General features: G+C 38.6%; 3 protein-coding genes across 6 annotated transcripts; 1 reads left to right on the top strand and 2 right to left on the bottom strand.

Annotated features, from left to right (window-relative positions):
* Positions 1 to 46: 46 nt before the first annotated feature.
* Positions 47 to 6737, bottom strand: ist1 (IST1 factor associated with ESCRT-III). Of its 4 annotated transcripts, none has more exons than XM_077563817.1 (10): positions 6601 to 6737; positions 4027 to 4130; positions 3766 to 3946; positions 3599 to 3686; positions 3436 to 3519; positions 3225 to 3335; positions 2953 to 3144; positions 2197 to 2298; positions 1707 to 1746; positions 47 to 1532 (listed from the first exon to the last, which is right to left on the bottom strand). In XM_077563817.1, the coding sequence occupies exons 2-10, from the start codon at positions 4112 to 4114 to the stop codon at positions 1372 to 1374; spliced, it is 1047 nt and encodes a 348-aa protein (XP_077419943.1). In that variant the 5' UTR covers positions 4115 to 4130; positions 6601 to 6737; the 3' UTR covers positions 47 to 1371. The 4 variants fall into 4 exon arrangements, with proteins under 4 accessions (XP_077419943.1, XP_077419946.1, XP_077419944.1 ...); XM_077563820.1 differs by having other exon boundaries at positions 4027 to 4116; positions 6601 to 6659; XM_077563818.1 differs by lacking the exon at positions 6601 to 6737 and adding an exon at positions 6133 to 6589.
* Positions 6738 to 9902: 3165 nt separating this feature from the next.
* On the bottom strand, positions 9903 to 16177 carry mphosph10 (M-phase phosphoprotein 10 (U3 small nucleolar ribonucleoprotein)). Its single transcript, XM_077563502.1, has 11 exons — positions 16016 to 16177; positions 14752 to 15421; positions 14487 to 14668; positions 14236 to 14401; positions 13710 to 13851; positions 12338 to 12405; positions 12096 to 12233; positions 11896 to 12006; positions 10721 to 10828; positions 10410 to 10640; positions 9903 to 10165 (listed from the first exon to the last, which is right to left on the bottom strand). The coding sequence occupies exons 1-11, from the start codon at positions 16099 to 16101 to the stop codon at positions 10019 to 10021; spliced, it is 2049 nt and encodes a 682-aa protein (XP_077419628.1). The 5' UTR covers positions 16102 to 16177; the 3' UTR covers positions 9903 to 10018.
* On the top strand, positions 16140 to 19144 carry mcee (methylmalonyl CoA epimerase). The gene is made up of 3 exons (XM_077563504.1): positions 16140 to 16235; positions 16822 to 17162; positions 17743 to 19144. The coding sequence occupies exons 1-3, from the start codon at positions 16208 to 16210 to the stop codon at positions 17893 to 17895; spliced, it is 522 nt and encodes a 173-aa protein (XP_077419630.1). The 5' UTR covers positions 16140 to 16207; the 3' UTR covers positions 17896 to 19144.
* Positions 19145 to 19418: the final 274 nt, after the last annotated feature.

Consider the following 19418-nt stretch of genomic DNA (forward strand, 5'->3'; position numbering starts at 1 on the left):
GTTAATACAGTCAAATCTATTATAATACGATGGAAAACACAAAACATTCTGCATTCCAAAAACTTTTACTGAATTGCAATTTTATTATACTGATGGGAAAACACAATTGTTCAACATAAAAAACAATAGTGGAGTTCTGCAGTGTCATTAGGTTCAACAACCTCCTCAGTTTTGTCACATCCTTTCCGAATCTGCAGAATCATTTATTCCAGGCAAACATCTATTAGCAATAATGGGAGTGGCTCGGTTGGTGGACACACGGTATGTAACACTTTTGATGCTATCACATAAACTTTAGCCAAATAGTTCATGATTAACATGACAAAACAAAATACAGGAAACATATCCAGTCTTCATGGATAGCAAGTGCATAATGTGCAATCCGAGTACAGACTGGCAAGGCCTCTGGTGAGAGATGCACAAATAAGGCAAGTGCAGCTACGCACATACAGTGCAAGACACGTGACACATAGAGAACAATCTAATCTACATCTCCGTGGGGTCAAAATGCACATGTAAAATCAAGTTGTGGGGTCATGCCATTTGATAACTGCAGATATTTGGTAAACGGAAGGGTACTTTATTGGATGTGTGTGTGTATGTATATGTATATATATATATATATATATATATATATATATATATATATATATATATATATATATATAAGACTTGTCAAAAATCAAACCACTCCCAATTACCACTCATTTAGTGTATAAAATATGCATTCAACTGATGAATGTATTATGAACTGCACACTCAATGTGGGTAACAGAACCAAAGCAAGGAACAAAGAAGAAGGCTTCAAATGTCCTGGTACTTTTTTTTCTTTTCTTTTTTGCAATTACAGGAACTGAAACTTCGTCACACAAACAAAGCAGTAGACAGGCCGGGCTGGGCAGTCAGACTTGTTTAACTGGTCCGAGATCCGGCTGAATGAATCAGTGGCAAAGATGACAGCATCGCAATTACATGCCAACAATGACTGCAAGGATAGTTGGTAGACTGGATGGCGAACGATAGAAGAAGGATGATTATAAAGCATATCGCACAAATAAAAGGGGTACATTTATGAGTGAGGCCAAGATAAGATGAAGTGATAATGACTTATGTAGTTAGATTCACACAAAAAAAAAAAAAACAGTAACAAAGTCCCAACTGAGAGTCATCTTGCTGGAGTTAGAAAAAAAAAATCTCTACTTTGTCCTAACCCCACTGATGTTCATTATAAATCTATACGAGGTAAGATAAAGAGTAAGGTAAAAGTATCTTTTATATACGTTTACAAATTCAGAGCCTTAAGCATGTTCTACTTTCGTTTCTTATCTGCAGCCAGGCGACAAACGTCAGCCTGCCTGTTTGTCAACACACTTAAGTCTTCTTCTTCAGCTCCTCAAAGCGTCGCGTTAGGTCGTCAAAGTCGATGTCATCCGAAGTGGTGGTATTCCCGCCCAAGGAGTTTGCCGGGAGTGTGTCTGGGACCGAAGGAAGTTCTGGGAGAGCGTTGTTGTCATATATTCGTGATGAGGGACCTGCAGCGGAACATACGCAGGCTCTTAATATTTTGAACAAACAAAAAGTGAATGCGATCAATCTGGGACACATGAAAAGTCTAATGTAGCGACATGGCCAGAGTCAAGTGAAGTTTTCCATGACATTCAAATGTAATGACACTATAAATATAAACAATAATTGGTAGGTCTTACCTATGGACTGGGAAGGAAGAGAGTTTTTTATATCATCAATCTGAAACAGAAGAAGGGTTGTTTGTGACAACATCTTAGAGTATCATGTTAAGAGTATACATATGTTACGTTTGTTAGTGTTTACAGAAAAGAAACAAAAGTAAAATGCTTGTGGGGCTCAATGAGGAAACCACCACCTTGAGTGTCCGCTGCAGCACTCTGCTCAGTCCAATCTAATCCCAGGTCAGTTAGTGGGACTACTGAGTTGTTAGTGCTTACAATACGTACAAGCCATTCGTGCTTCCTACTTTTGTGCACACAAAGCAAAATAAAATAAAATAAAAATGGCAACTCAGGGAAAGGGGCTCAAGTGCGTGCAGAGTTAATAGCAAAAGCTAAGTGAATAACTCTTCCCTGAGTGATGCCCTGCCCTGCCCTGCCCTGTCCTGTCCGTCTGTCCATCTGTGGGGAGCAGGGAGGGGTCATGGATGGGAGGAGTTGGGTGACTTACAGACTCGTATGTGGGGGGAGAAGTGGGCAGCTGAGGGGGCTGCCCTCCTCCCACGCCGTGCGGGAAACTGTTGTAAGCTCCAACGGCTGGATTGAACGGTTCCTGGAGGAAAACATGAACAGGATTTGTCTAAACATTATGACACTTGCACTCACTCACCTGCCAACTGGAGGTGAATGGAGATACAGTTGTGCTCATGAGTTTACATACTAGGGGTGGGAAAGAATCTTTTTTTTTATGCATCAATCGTCATATTTAAAAAATAAAATAAAAAATCGGAATCAATTCAGAGTATATTAAAAATCGATTTTTTAAGTTTTGTTGTAATATTGTACTTTCAGTTAATAAAATATAGGATACGCTAAATCAGAGTAATAATTTTAAATATGTTTTTGTAAATGTATCTATGAGAAGTTAGACATTTCTTACAGCAAATATTGTCATTGGCACGTTTTTAAATTTGTGTTGACAAACTAATGTAAACCAGGCCACTTTAATAAAAGTCCATGTGAAATATAATTTTTTATTCTTCCTTGAGTTCTACAATTGTTTTAAGAAGGTACCAGTGTTTTACATGGACTATAAATGTCAGCCAATGTAGTAATGCATCGGAATCGAGGGCCTGTGAATCGGAATCGAATCGTGAGGTGCCCATAGATTCCCACCCCTATTACATGCCACTACTGCATCGCCTTTAGTCTTTTACATTGAAATCAAAATAATTCAGAGCTATGTTTTTGAAAATAGTAAGCTTACTCCTTTGGGAGTTGGATAATTGAATGGTGCCTGCATGGGCATGGGCATGGGCATGGGCATGGGCATTGGCATTGGCATTGGCATGGCAGGAGCAGTGAAACCTCCTCCTCCTCCACCTCCTCCTCCTCTTCCGCCACCAAACTTCTTGTCATTGTTCATGTCAATCAGGTCTTCATGGGAACCCACTTCAGGCTGCCAAGTGAAAAAAATGCTGTGCCGGTAACTGAACAACATGACAACATCATGATTACTGTGCCTTCTTCTATTCTTACCCGGACCATGGCGTCGGGTTCATACGGCACATTGTAGTTCTTGGCTATCTCAATCAGGTAGCGCTCCACCAAAATCTTGGGGGGAGCCTCCACACTCAGTTTGTGCATCAGCTGCAAACATAGCAAACATTTGATCAGACTTGAAGTGCGGGCATATTTCTTGGCTGAACGGAATCGAGGCAGTGATAGGAGAGAGAAAAAAAATGCCAACCCTTTCGTTGACTGTTCCAATCTGGTTTGTCCTGCACAGCTTGCCATACTCCTTGCTATATTTTACACACAGCTGTTCTGACACCTGGAAGATTTACAAGTCAAAATGTCAAGACTGAAGAAGACAAGCTAATATTGGTGCGTTTCTTTTAATGAGTGCTTACCATTTTTAATTCAACCACCTCTGACTGAAGCCGAGGAGCTGCCCAGATAAGAGTAGACACTGCCTCTTGTAATCCTGGATCCAACTCCCTGAAATGGCAACCCAGCAATTATTGGAAAAGTTGATTAAACATAAGGCATTTTGATGCCTTATGTTTCCACATCTTACTTCATAGACTGAATGAGGCCGAAGCGTGTCAGAAGCAAGTCGCAGTAAAGCTCCAGGATCTCCATGGCTTCAACCATGTAGTCTTCTCGGATGATGTGCTCCACGCGGATTCGCGCCCGCTCATCTTTTCCTGATGACAGGTATTCCGAAATCTCCTTCCGAGCCTTTTGAGCGAGCTCGGCTTCATTTGAAATTGTTGAAGGAAAGACGAGCAGAATGTGAGTCAAAGCATTTGTGTGGTTATATTGTGTCAGGACTCACTCTTCTTTTTCTCAAGGAGCTTGAGTCGGTTGATGACAAGCCGGAGGTTGACCCTTAACCTCTCAGATTTGAAGCCTCCTGGCACCATGTCTGCGGGGTCGTCTCTTTGGTTAAAAAAATTAAAAGGCCATACGACTATATCAGTACGCGTGTATCCTCCGTTGAATGGTTAGCAAAAATGCTCATTCGCGCATTCTGATCGGCAGCATAACTAAACATAAAGGAGTGTGCCCAAAAAATCTATTCTCATAAGAATCGCGATTCTCATTAAGTATGACTCAGAATCAATTTTAAATGTCCCCAAATCCATTTTATTTAAATTATTTTATACTGTCTTGCCTTTGTCTGCATGTGCCTTTATTTGGAGCGCTGTCCATGTTGTACCCGATTTGGCCACATAGGGACAGTGTGGTTCAACGCTGTCTAATACACTGTTAAGTTGTAGCCACATTAGAGAGTAGAAGGAAAAGTCACAATCAAGTTATTCCAATAAAAGTTGCTTTTTTGCAGTGTGGAGCCTTTATTTTGAGTGATAAAAGTTCCGCGAGTAGCGCGCTAATTAGCATTAGCGAGTCCGACTGGAGTAGATCATTACAATTCCTTGCACATCTATAGATTGAAGCAAAAATTGTCAATCAAATCATTTTGAATCAAAAATCGTTCTTAATCGAAAATCAATTCTGAATCGAATCGCAAACCCAAAAAATCGGAATTGAATCGTAAGACATTCAAAGATTCCCACCCCTACTTGTTTGTGTTTTCTACCTTAGCATTATCCTTATGACGTAGAACTGATGTCTTACAAAGATCAATTACACGCCTTAAAAGACTCAGACCACACAGCCTAAATTTAGAGTCGACCAACCCACCTCAAAAAATTCAGGCAAGTAAGGCCTGTTTTTCAAATCCATATTGTTTATTATATATTTTTCTATGCTTCTGCCAAATTTTAAGTAAACTGACTTTTTTGGGGGGGACTCAACAGCTTAGCAGGTTTCTTCTGATACTCAGACCCGCCACAATGGTTTATATTTTCCATCGCTTCCGACATCAACTACAAAAGCCTCGAGATAACAGGCATTGCTATTCGGCCCATATGTCAAGGTATCGGTCCCCGCAACGCCCTTGTGGTCGTTTTACCATCAGGAACTAGAAATTAGAAGAATATAAAGTTACCATTAATTTCATGCAATTGAAAAGAAAGTGCCATATTGGGATATAAAGGTCTTTCTATAAAAATTATCTGTCTTTTTTTGCGAAAATTGTATGTATCAAAAGTACTAGTGGTATCAATATAGGCAACTACTCAAGAGGTGAGCACTCGTATTGGTATCGGTTTGGTTTGAAAAACAAAAAAAGTGGTCTTGAACATCTCTAGCCTCCACAATTATTATTTTTTGCATGGCACCTATTAGAGGAATTATGTACAGCAATATTAGCAAATATATAGACTCACTTGCTGTATTTTATATTAATTTACTAAAAGGAGGCATTTACTTACATTTATATTTTCAATTTTAACATTCACTGTAGTTTTCAAATTACAATGATTTTTTAGATTTACTGATTGATTCCCACACCGTATGCTACTATTAAATTAAATGGTACTTCATTTATATAGCGCTTTTCCGCCATACAAGGCCCTCAAAGCGCTTTACTTTTTGACTACTCATTCACCTACTGATGACGCAGCATCAGGAGCAACTGGGCGTTCAGTAACTTGCTCAAGAAAATGTCAACATGGTCGCCTGGGATTGAACCCAACCTCAGGGTTGCAAGACGGACACTCTAACACTGTCCACCCTAAGTAATAAATTAGGAGTCAAAATTTGTATTGTTGTCTGTTTCTGTGTTTAGCAAGCTTCTTGAAAGTAGGATAACGATCAAGAAAGCTAAGAAAGTATGAAACTCGGATTCAACACAGGTTAACTTGTCACACCTCAAATTTTTCCCCCACTGACTTTGCAAGAAATTGTAGAGCTAAAATTTGCTAGAAATAATATTTGTCACAGGATAATTATGCTTGCTTTGATGTATTTGTCTGATAATGCTGGAACTTTAAAAATAGAAACACACACATATCTGATTTTAAAAACACACATTTACCATCGTCCTCACCCACGTCCCTCCACTTCCGTGAGTCACTCAATCATGTGAGTGTGACTAAGCCAACACATAACTCCAAATACAACCGCAAACTGAAAATACTCTCACTGAAAGGAAAAAGCCAATTTGCACAGTACTCCAACACTTAGCATAAACATTAGCCCGTACGGTGCCCAAACGGCGTCGTGTTCCTACAACCCGATACGACATTGCTCACATTTTGAAAGCATACCTGACTTTTCTAAACCTACAGTAAAACACGCGTGGATGCTACCAAAGTTGGCTCTAAGCAAAAAATGGTTGATCACTCTTGTCTGGCATCTGGCTAGCCGAGCTAGCGCTCGCTCAGTGCTAAAGTGGAAGCAACAAAATGTCTGAGACACAACGTGGTGGTTTTCACAACACTAATACGTCCGAAAACTGTTAGCGGTTCAGTTAGTCGCCGATAATTCTTTGTCAATAACGTACCTGTCAGTAGCAGTCGAGTACGGAACTCAATGTTTGTGTCTGTGCTCCGTCGCCTCGTTCACTTCCGTAATCATCTGTTGTGACGTCATGGTTTTTTTTTTATTTGGGGAGGGCGCTGGAACACAATCGCAGGTGCCATCGGACCCAATGAACTATGCGAAGTGACTCATGCTGATAATTGATCTTAACGATGACGTAAAAGGTTTGGGAAAATAAGATATTCCCCACCTATGATCTTATCTAAGCAATTTGACTTTGTCGGCTCCAAGAAAGAAATCTTGCTTGTGCCAGCGTATGGTATATAAAAAAAAATCCCATTAACAAGCATACATGTAAAGTGTATTTTTCATTTATTATCATTAGCCAATTTAGCTTTTTAAAAATCAGTCACAACATTTGCAAAACTATGGAAACATTGTTTTGACAGAGTGACTGATATTTTTCTAGAGCACTATGAACTATTTTTAGCAGATTTTTTTTTTACTGTGCCAAAATGGCTATTGAAAACGATAGCTTTTGTGGAACGTGTTGCAAATACTTAGTTAATGTTTATTTGCACACAAAAAACACACCAAAAAAACTATCAAGTTGATCAGTTTCAACATAAATGTATGTATTTGTAGAATACAATTAAACAGGTTGGACTTGATTTGCAAATCATTGCATTCTATGTTTAACACAACTTGTAAGACGGCACTACACCAAGCCTAGGGTGTTCTATCAGAAATCTGTATTGCCCCAGTTTAGACCCTCCAGGATTTTATTTAATATTATAAAATATATTTATGAATTATTTCCTCAGTCCCTCCTTAGTATACATCCATCAGGAGAGAGCCATGCCTGATCTTACCGTACTTCTACTTGTGAGTAGCATACTGAACTTGTTTTTGTTTTTTTGGGGCGATAATAGTCCAAGGTGAACATTTTAGAGGCCTATCATCTTGAAATGCAAAATGTATGAAAGAACATTTATTAGCGTACTGGGGTGGTCAAGTGTCCCCCAGAAATGGTCCTGGGTTATCAAGTTTTTAGTTTGTTTTTTAAAAAATCAGGAGCCTTGGTCAAATTTTATATTTCACAGGCGTTTTATTTTGAAATATATCATCAGATTTGTAATAAAGTATTTTTGTCAAGGTTGTTGTTGTTTTTAGGTCGTATTGCATCTCCTTGAACTGGACAGGTGCTGGGATAACAAAAGGCGCACCTCAGTGTTTCTAAAATCGGGGATTACAGTCAAATTGGTGAATTTCAGATTTATTTCTAAATGCATCAGATCTCAATGAAAGTGCTTTTAAGAAGAAATGGACTACTGTACTGTACTCATGGGAGAAAAAATACGAATTTTTTATTCTTATTTTTATTTTATCTTTTTAATCGGGGGTAGTGGTCAAAATTGCAATGTCTGAAGCATTTTAATTTGAAAGATGTGAATGAAAGTACCCTACTCCTAAATTTTTAAAAATATTTTTTTATTTATTTTTTTTTAAACTTGAGACGGTCGTTCAGTAACCAGAAGGTCGACTGCTCGATCCCCGCTCTCCCCAAGTCATGTGTCATTGTGTCCTTGGCCAAGGCACTGGAAGGTGCGAATGTTTGTTGGTGGTCAGAGGGGCCGCAGGCACACACTAGCAGCCACGCTTCCGTCAGACTGCCCCAGGGCAGCTGTGGCCACTTAAGTAGCTTACCGCCACCACAGTGTGAATGGGTGAGCGCATCAATAATGTATCCATTCCTCTGTTAAGTGTCTTTGAGTGTCTAGACAAGCGCTATATAAATCTGTTGCATTATTATTACTATTGATTGAAGGCCTTGGGTGGTGTAGTGTTCTATAGAACTGGACTGGTTTTAGGATAAGAAAGATTTTTTAAATCAGGGTGATGGCAGTCATTAGTGCAGTATTGACTTTTCTAACTCAACTTCAGAACTTTAGTGAGTGCAAGAAGTTCCCGAATTACTTGTTTCTCTTTTATTTTGAGGGAGGCCAACGCAGCTCGTTTTGACGGCGGTGTGTTTACCGCACTACTTTGGGCCGTTACTTTTTTTTTTTCCTGCTGTGAAGGTTCAGCCTCCACACTCTTCCACGAAAGGACCAGTATACAAATCCTGTCTTCACTTAAATCGATCAAGCCATTTAACCGTATCACACATTCTTATTTGAGCCGTCAGGTTACATCCTATATTTGAGGCTGGATGTGTACTTTGCCACGTTCGCAGCCATCTAACGTAACAACCACTATTTGCTTTTTTGTAAAGAAGTTTTGAACCTGCTTCCTGGATCGCCTCCATTCACCACCCGGGCAATATGTACCTGCTCGATGCATCTTGGCAACCGAAAAAGCACTTATCCATTTAATCTACATGTAAATGTGGACTTATAACTAGAGTTAAGTACTGTTGTATAACACGATGTATATGACCGCTTGGGTCTCAATTCTCAAACTAGCAAGCGATCGCAAGCTTCGTGATTGCTCTTGGATGACTTGTGCCATGTAACAGGCAAATGTTTGTACTTTTAGATTATCTTAAAAGTTTGCAATACACTTAACCTTTATGGTTCATCTACAAAGAGGAGATGATCATAAAGAGAACAATGACGTCACTGGAGCTCGTTCAAAGACTGCTCAGGAGTCTGACATTTTTTATAAGCAATGTGGGCTTTCTAACAATCTATATAAATGCTGAAATATATAAAGAAACAGATAGGGGTGTAATCACTTTGCTATTTTACTTAATTACACTAAATGTTCCATCTGATCACTTGTGTTACTTACAATAGGCCTACATAATCAAATCACTCAGCATCCATCCTCCATTCTTAGTGTTTGGGATGTCAAACATTAAATGTTCAATGAGATTTCATACTGCCCAAGGCTTAAACAATGCACAACAAATCTTTTGGCAACCTAAGACTTCACAATACTAAAACCTTTTTCTTTTATCAAAATTATTCTGATTATTATCCATAAAGTAACTTTTTGAATTAATCCATGTGTTTAGATGTGACATATTGATTATTGAGATTTCATACTGCCCAAGGCTTAAACAATACACAACAAATCTTTTGGCACCCTAAGACTTCACAATACTCAAAACTTTTTATTTTTATTTTATCAAAATAATTCTGATTATTATCCATAAAGTAACTTTTTCAATTAATGCATGTGTTTAGATGTGAGATATTATTCCCCCGCTTTTTACTGATTTTGTATTTTATTTTAACTAAAGTACTATTTCAGTACTGGTTTTGAGCTTCTTCCATAATCACCCAGTGCAGGCACTATATTACAAAGAAAAACAAAGCATTTCAATATGGTTTCATTTTAATTAAAACAAATGTGTCTTCAAAAGTCAAAGATTCGGTTAAAAAAAAAAAACGAGGCTCTGTACAATATAAGCATCTGCAAAAAAGCAACAGTCACTATAACTTAAGTTTGCTGGCAGAAACCTCTTTACGTTTCTTTTTTGTAGGCTGCGACTTTGCACTTTTGATCTGACTTTTGACTTGATCCTGCAGCTGAGAGAAGAAGGCTTGAGAAGAGCGCAGTGCTTTATCCTTTCCCTCATCCTAGAAACAAGAGCCACAAATATTATTCATATTTGTTACATCTATTCAGTATTGTCAAATAATTCATTGTCATAATTACCAAACACAAATACATCATATAAACAAGTTTATCTGGATTACACAGTAAAGGTATACAATAGACTTGAACGTGTGCTGGCGATTTTTCTAGTCATTTTTTGTAGCAGATTATCATTTGTGGCACTTTTATAAAGTATTACAGTTAAGTAGTACAAAGGACACCCACCTTGAGTATAGAAGCTTTGCCTCCTTTAGTGAGTTTCTTCAGGTCTTCTCTTGCTTGAGCTTTTGTTGGCTTTTTGTTCTCACCAGCTTTACTGGCTTCTTTCAGCTTATTTTTCTTTTCTTTCTCCTTGATTTTGAAATGTTTCACCTTCTTCTTAAGTCGTCTCTCGCGCTTCTTGTCTGTTGGCGTCTTCTCAGAGTCACCCACAATATCACCAGCTTTGTTTTTCTCCTTTGGTTGGAAGAAGGTATTTTTAGACATTTTGCACCAGCTGCTTAATTTTGGCTTACAAATGAGCAAGTATTCCAAACCTTGATTTCCTCTGGTGCAAGCAGTGTAGCATCGCTGGCAGTGACTGGGGCCACTTCTTCCATTGTGATAGACGGCAGGTTAGAAACCACCTTCACCTCAGGCACAGACTGGAGGGACAAAAGAAATATGAACTGAGCGACACGTCTGAAACCGCAGAAAAGTCTTTGTAGCATAATTTTCTCATGTATTGCTACCCTTTTTCTGTATTGTGCTTCTTCCATGACAAGCATGCCATACTTTTGTGGTTGAAAGAAAAATAATAAAGCAGGACAGCACTGTATACTCTATGCCAAGTCTCAAAACCCGATACAGGTTTTATGTGCGGTGCTCTATCACTTGGCGTGAGGTGAAGAGGCGGCAACTGTAATTTTTTCGTGATGGTCCACTTCAGTTACGTTCAGCCACCTCGCCTGATGTGCAGCGGGCCTAGTAGCTATATACCTTTTAGTGTTGTTGTATGTATGTTGTCAATTGTGTTTGTAATTGTGAACATTTGAACCCTTTAATTCTCCTGTCTCATGTTTTAATATGGCTGACTAACGCTGCATTCAAGGATGGTCGGAAGTCGGATATATCCGAATTTTTTTTCTCCCAATTCCGACCTAAAAGCATTCGAGGCAAAAGTAAACAACCAAAATGGCAGATGGTGATAAATTGCTTTATATTTTGGTCCTCAAAACACATTTTGACCTCCAGCAAACTTCTTGCTTCTTTTATTGTTTGTATCTTATTTCATAAGCATTCCATAAAGTTCAGTAGTTCATCGTATAATTTCATGCAGGGAGATAGCGGCATACTGTCACGTATGTTGTGTTACGTGAAGTTATGTTGAGTATTTATGAATGAAGAAAGCGATCTAGTTTTATACTCGAGTAAATTGTGTTTTACCATTCACGATCTGTGTTTCCAAAGGGGTCGCCATTGCAGCGTGACGCCACATTTTAGTCTGTAGGTGAAGTCGAGATAATCCCCCCCCCCCCCTCCCCGACTTTGCAAGTGGAAGTTCCCGTACACACTTCCTGGTTTGAACTCAGAAAAGTGTGACTTCCGACCATTCTCGAATGCAGCATAAGTCCCGGACATAACATTCATTAACAGCCATTGTCATTTAGTTCCTATATCACAAAATTAGTTCAGCTTTTTTGTCTGTCATGTAGAAAGTTAACAAACTTACTGGTTTAGGTGTGAAGTGGAAATTGGAGAGTGCATCCAGTTTTAAGAAGAGTGCATCCATCAGTTTTTGTATTTCTACATGGGCTGGGTTTTCCTCTTCCTCTGTCTTTGCCTGAAATCATTATGAAGATTTCAGAAATGAAAAAAAACGAAAAACAAATGTGTATTATCAAAAGTGTGAAAATGAAACAAAAGTCGAACCTGTGTCTGCTTGAGGTATTCCTGCTCATAAATTTCTGCTAGACTCTGCTTGCTCTTTTCGTGGTCCAACGTTAGTCTCTTCTTGTATTCAAACACCTCCTCTTTGGGCTTCTCCTTTCGGACCACATCGTCAAATGCCTGGGAGAAAGAAAAAAAAAGTAAAAAAGGACTGCATTTCATAAGCAAGAACAACTTCAATGGTAGAACATTGCAAAACAACTGATTGTAATGTATACACAAACCTGGTCTTTAATTCTCTGTGTAATGATGTCTTCAAGATGCAGTGTGGTTTCCTCTGTGATAGCAGGAGCTGAGAGAACAGATCAAATCATACAGTCAGAGGGATGCTTTTGAAAATGATTTATCAGCACAGAGTGACTTTGTTTGGCAGTTTTTTCTTCTTTTTGCATCAGGATGTGGGGTCCTAGTTTACAAAAGCATCAGAGAGACGTTTGTCACCAAAACAACATGGCCGAACAGAATGTTATGAGGAAGCAAATAAGTGCAGACGTTCCAGTGAACTGAGAGAAGGTGTTGCCTTGACACAGGGAAATAAGCTTGGAAACAGATTTCCCCCAACCATTGACCCGGAAGGAGAAGACTGCCTGGCCATTGATGACTACCCCTCCAGAGGCCATGAAAGCGTGTGCATCAAGGAAACAGAGCTTGCACTTAGGCTATACGTTCACATTGCAGCGCATGATGCAAATTTTTTATTTTTATTAAATCCCATCTTTTCATGTGCAATATTTTTCAGAATATAAATCACACTTTTTTTTTTTAATAGTTTGGCTGCTCCTGTGACTAAATTACAGTCCCGTTTCTCTAATGTGTTGACTTTATTTTGACAGCTGCCGCGACACCTTCTGGCTAGTGGCGGTAATGCACCAAAAGTAATTACCAACCGACAAAAGGTAGAAATGAAAGGGCACGGAGAAGCAGTTATACATTACCGACGTTTAAAGGACACTAGAAAAAAGTGACAGTAATGTACTGAAAGTGTTTGCCAACCACCAGACGAAAGAAGAAAAATAAATGAAAGCAAAGAAGAGGCAGCTGTCATGGGAATGAATCGCTAGTTTAGCATGCAGCTTCTTTACGCCACAAGGCATAAGTGCGACTTTATTTAGTGTTTACTTTAGTTTACTCATTTTTGGCCCACAGTTTCAGCCATGAATTTTCATTTTGGTGCATCTCTACCTGGGGATGTAACGATATCATTATATGAACCTCACGGTAAGATAGTTATCACGCTATTGTGGGAAGATGGTGATATTAAAAAAGGTCAACATATTGTAAAAAAAAGAGAAGAAAAAAAGAAAGAAAGACAAAAAGCTCATACTAATAAAATAAAATAAAACAATATTGTGCTTTTGTACATATATTTTTTAAACATAGAAGGGCCAAAACATGCCGTATGAAAATTAAATTGTACTAATAAATTAACCACCAGAGAGTTCTAGAACTGAACAAATGGAAATCAACCTGACTTTTTTTAACAGATGTGCTGCTTTTAAATATTGCGATTTCACAATATTGCCGCTATCATTACATCCCTAGTACACAGTAGATGCAGCTCTTACGATTCAACCCACACATCCATGTGTTACCTACCCTTCCTAGATCCCTGCTCAAAGTCCAAATGTTCCTCAAGCATGCTGTTCTCCGGGCGGGTTTGCGCTGTCACCTCTCCAGACAGCTGCCACGGTTTTTCAGCAAGAGAGGCTTTCTCCAACTCCTCGATCTTCTGTGACATCTGCACACAGCAAGTGAAGCAGTTAAATACATTTATCCAATGTGATGAATGGTTAGCGATATTGCCTGACTCGTTCTGTTGGTCATGGTAACCATGGTGCTGCGGGAAATAATCCAATTTCACTTTATTGCCCAGAATATTATTATTTACTATGAATAATCATCAATGTTTATCTATCATTAGATGGGCAGAAGGTACAATTAACACGAAACATATAAATAGTGTTGTGATATTTTTGGGATGATATGCTGTGAGAGTTACCATAAAGTAAAATGTGTATTCGAGCAGCTTCAAAAGCGTAATTCTTGAACTCAAGGCAGCAGTCTGACTACAACTATGTTATTTAATGCATTAACCCCCCCTTAAGTTAAGTACTACAATTACCTTTTCTTGAATTTTCTCATGCGATGACTTGGATTGAGATTTTTTTGAGATAGGGCTTTTTCCTCCGAAAATATCCTCAAGGTCCTCCCCTTCACTGTCTTCATCTCCAGAAAGGTTGAAGGTCACCTTTCTATGAGAGGCTTTTGCTTGGCTCATGTCTCCATTCCTTGTAAAAGGCAGATAAGGAATATGTTGTGACAAACCGTTTAGACGCTTGAAATTTTAAACCCCAATACAATCATCAGTCTTACTCTGTGTCAAAGTTGTTGCCAGGATCATCATCATCATCATCATCATCATCATCTACTTCTTCTCCATCTTCCTCCTCTTGCGCGGTGCCATCCTCACTAGCCAACTGCTCGTCTGCATCAGCGGTAGCCTCTTCAGCAGCACTAAAATAGTCCTTGTACTTCAGGTCTCTGGAGCTCTTCTCCTGTTGATATAAATAATAATTAAAAAATAATATTGCATGAGATCCTAAATCATAATGCACAGATGTCACAATACCGTACGTACAGTGTTTTTCTTTAGCTTTCTGCTCAAGATCATTTCAAGGTCAAAATTTTCGTCCTCATCTGAGGGCAGGTCCTGAAAATAATCCACATCATTTTCATCGTCCTCCTTCCCTTCTTGCTTGTCCATGTCATCAAGAAAAGACTCCATTTCTGACAATTTGAAGAATTTATCATCAACTTCCGAGGGAATGCCCTTCATTTTGGATTGTTTCTCTGCAGGCGTCCTCTTTTGTTTCTCACGCTTCTCCAGAGCATCCACATCAAAATCTAAATCAGAGTCCTCATCTGTGTAATCTTCTGCTTCACAGACAGCCATTTTCGTCAACCTACCATCTGGCCTCTTTTCGGCTTCTTCATCCATATTTTCATCGGGATCTCCTTCTTCCTCATCCCCAGTCCCTTCATCCATCTCTTCCTCCTCCTCATCCTCCTCCTCCTCCAGTATTGCTAATGTTTCATCAGACAAAGCCTCATCAACTGCATTTGTCAAGTGTTTTAGTACAGCGGAGTTCTGCAGCTCCAGCTCCTGCCAGATTTGCTCTTCATCAAAGTTTTCCACCACCAGCTGAAAAAGCGGGCTGCCTTTATATTCTGCTGGCTCCTGGGCTTTGTGGAGGTCATAAAGGGTTTTGGTGAGAGATGTAAAGTCTGCTGCCACGGCATCTTGAAGGCTGCAACAATAAAAACACAGAGCCATTGCATGTTATTAGCAACTTAAAGTTGTTGTGTGAATCTGCCAGTACACTAAATGAAAATTCACGTAAGAAACTTTTTTTGGGGCACTGCACCGGAATACATAAGGAAATAATGTAGACATGAAGATGAATTAATGCAAACTTTCACATTGCAAAATACAAAAACAACAACTTATCAATGACAAGTGATTAAGCAACAAAATATCACAATAATATGTATTAGGTATTGCAAGATATTTGATAGGTATTTCACAATGACATGTTTTTATTTTGGCATTATAAATGCATATCACAGAAAGTAGCTCAATTCATCACATCTGTTTTTTTATAGGCTACTGTGCCACAACATAACCGCATCAGTAATCAGTAACTACCTGCTCTTTAGTAACTGTATTGTATTATAATCGACTATATTATTCCACTCATGAACACTTCAGCACAAGTGCCACTATGAAGCCATTTGCAAAGTTAGCTTAAGCTAACAGTTAGCTAGCTCGCTAGACCACCAAAATGTAACACTGAAACAAGTTTTCTTATATAAGCACAGCCATGCGTAGGAATAACACTTGCCTCAGAAAGTTATGTGGATGCTGTGTGTTGACGTTAAGTTTATCCAAACACTCTTCCAATGTACCACATTCGTCTGTTTTAGGCATCGTTGCTCACACATGTGAGAATATCGATGACGGTGTCACACATAAATAGGCTCTGGGAGAAACATTTTGATTTATTTTTGTTCCGTTCAGTAGCTGGCGTTCAAACATGGCGTCTGCTTTCCTGAAGGTTGCAGGTTGGTTTTTATATATGACATGATTATGTATATAGGCAATGTTTTACCATTGTTATTTCTTAAATATCAGGCTAGATGTGAACGGTTAGTCATGCGATGTGTTCTGCATCAAACTGGTTTGAGCGACAAAATGATTACGTACTGATAACCGTGAACGATGCAAAATATATATATTTTAAATTGTTGAAGTTGTTTGTTGGCCACAAAAGGCACTTTAAACCTTTAACTAGTATTCAATGTTTTCAGCAGGTAATTAATCATCGTTACTTGTTTGCTGCTAATTACTTACTAAGGAAGTTGCTGTCAAGAGAAGTCATCATAAATGAATCGTACAGGGGTTGTTTGTTTGTTTTTAAGAGAGATATTGGCTAGGTTACTTTGATAAGATTTATGTTGAAACAAGTTGTTTAACTTATCAATGCTTATTATTATTATAATATATTTTTTTATATAAATCTTTATGCAACATGTCCTTTTAACAGAAAAAAATAAGAGCTGATCAACAAACCACAATTTAAATTGGACAAACCAATACTATATTCATCTCAGCCTCTTGTCCTGGTGTGTGTGTGTGTGTTTTTTTAAGTATCCAGTCTTTCAAGATATTCTCATCTCGCACTCCTGAGAGCACATTCGACATCATCATCTCTGCATCAGGGCATCCCTGGGGTACTGTGGAACCTGGGCAAGCTGAACCATATTGCCATTGCTGTCCCAGATATGGACAAAGCCACAGCCCTGTATCGAGACGTCCTCGGGGCCACAGTGAGTGAAAAAGTGCCTCTGCCAGAGCATGGCGTCTACACGGTGTTTGTGGAGCTCGGCAACACAAAGCTGGAGCTTCTCCATCCTCTTGGGGAGAAGAGCCCAATTTCTGGATTCTTGCAAAAGAACAAAGCTGGCGGAATGCACCACATTTGTATTGAGGTGAGCACAAGAACAGGGGTACTTTGTTATACTACCTTCTTACAGGCTTAAAGCATGTCATGCTGTACACAACAGCAGGTTGTTGCATTTATTTTACTCATATTAGACATGGTTATGATGGTGTTCACGATGTACTACTCAGAAAAAGTTAGGGATATTTGACTTAAGGGTTAAATTTCAGGACTATCCTAAACTGAAGGATAATTTTTACAGATTAACTTTATTTAACATTCTCTAAACTTCCAACTGTTCAGTGTTATCCGGTAAAGTTTATACTGTATTGTATTTTAGGTTAATTTTGAATTTTAAGCCTAAAGCTGAATATCTCTAACTTTTTATTATTGCTGCAAATGTCTAACCTGTCAAAGAAAGAACTTTACTGTATGTATACATTTGCCTCAGTAATACTCATTAGCAATCCTGATACCATGCTTTTTGTCAATTTTTGTGCATTCTCAAAAAATTTATGCCAGTTTAGAACTTTTTATTAAACCACTTAAAAGTGTACATTGTTAATTAACTGAATAATATCACACTATCAATTTTGAAGATGATTTTGAAATGTTTCCATATGTTGCAGGTTGACGACATCAACGCTGCAATCAAAGACCTGAAAGCAAAGAACATCAGAACTCTTGCGGCAGAGCCACGAGTAGGAGCGCATGGGAAACCAGTGATGTTTCTTCATCCCAAAGACTGTGATGGTGTATTAGTGGAACTTGAGGAAGCGTGAAGAAAGTCGAGCACGTTTTATGTTGATCCTTCAGGAAATAGCACAAGCTTGCATTGGCCATGAAATTTCCGTGTGTTTTGAAACTGCACAAAAGTTATGAGCGGAATTAACATCCTGTTGTGTGTATAGATGATGGCCTTAAAAGTTCCTTGATATTCAGAATTGTGCATTGCTATTAATTTACACAACTTGTCAAAGTTTGTGGCTCTTGCAGCATTACAATGTGTCTGGAATTTATGTGTACATGTAAATGTTGAGCTGTACAGAAGGATGGACATAGCTAAAATACTAGTCTACTTACTGTCTAATGTAACCAGAATTTATATTACGAACGTATATATTAAATGAAGGGTGTTGGTTTTAATAGTAGAGCACCATGTAAAATGGTCATTTTAAATTGTGGCCTATGTGTGTGCAGCCTGTGATATCAATTTAGTTTTAAGTCAGATTCTGAATCCAGACCAAAGGTTAATTAATTGGATTTGCATTGGTAACATTTAGGCCAAAGGTAGGTAAGTTCGGTCCTAGAGAGCTGCAGTCGTGCATGCTTTTGATGTCTCCCTCCTCAAACACAGCTGAGAGGCTCCTGCAGTACGTAATGAGCTGATGATTTGAAACACCTGGGTTGGAGGCAGGAGACACCAGACACCGAAAACATGCAGGACTGCGGCTCTTTTGGACCAAACTTCCCTATCCCTGGTTTAGGTTAATAGTTCAACTTATTAGAGTAATTGTTCATATTTCATCGTGATTTACAGTACGGGTTCCCTATATTTTGAGCAGTAGGGGTGGGACTCTTTGAATGTCTCACGATTTGATATTTGGGCCTGCGATTCGATTCAGAATTGATTTTTGATGAAATTTTTTTTTTATTCAAAATGATTTGATTGACAATCATTTTTGCTTCAATCTATAGACGTACAAGGAATTGTAGTGATCTACTCCAGTCTGACTCTCTAATGCTAATTAGCACGCTACTCATGGCACTTTTATCACTCAAAAGAATGGCTCCATGCTGAAAAAAAACTTTTATAGGAATAATTTGATCATGACTTTTTCCTTCTACTCTCTAATGTGGCTACAACTTAAATGTATTAGACCGCGTTGAACCACACTGCCCCTCAGTAGCGAAACCAGGTACAACATGAACAGCGCTCCAAATAAAAAGGCACACACAAAGGCAAGACATAAAATAATTAAAATAAAATTGATTTTGGGACATGTAAAATAAATCCTGACTCGTACTAAATGAGAATTGATTTTTTGGCACATCCCTATTGAGCAGTATTAAGTATGCAACCAAGTGTATTCATGGTTAAGGACATGTTGGAATTCCCAGGCATTTAAAATATCACCTCTAAGTGTGATGACACTGATGGCTTCCCAACAAGCAGCACAATGTTAATAGTTTAGAAACTGACTATTCTAAAAATGGTGAGTACATGTAAAATAGCAACCGTTTTCGTTTAAGTGAAATACTGCACATCTGGCATGTTGGTTAGGTAGCCCTGTTAAAAGTTTTT

Source organism: Vanacampus margaritifer, chromosome 4 (assembly GCF_051991255.1).
Source record: "Vanacampus margaritifer isolate UIUO_Vmar chromosome 4, RoL_Vmar_1.0, whole genome shotgun sequence".
In the NCBI taxonomy this organism is placed as follows: domain Eukaryota; kingdom Metazoa; phylum Chordata; class Actinopteri; order Syngnathiformes; family Syngnathidae; genus Vanacampus; species Vanacampus margaritifer.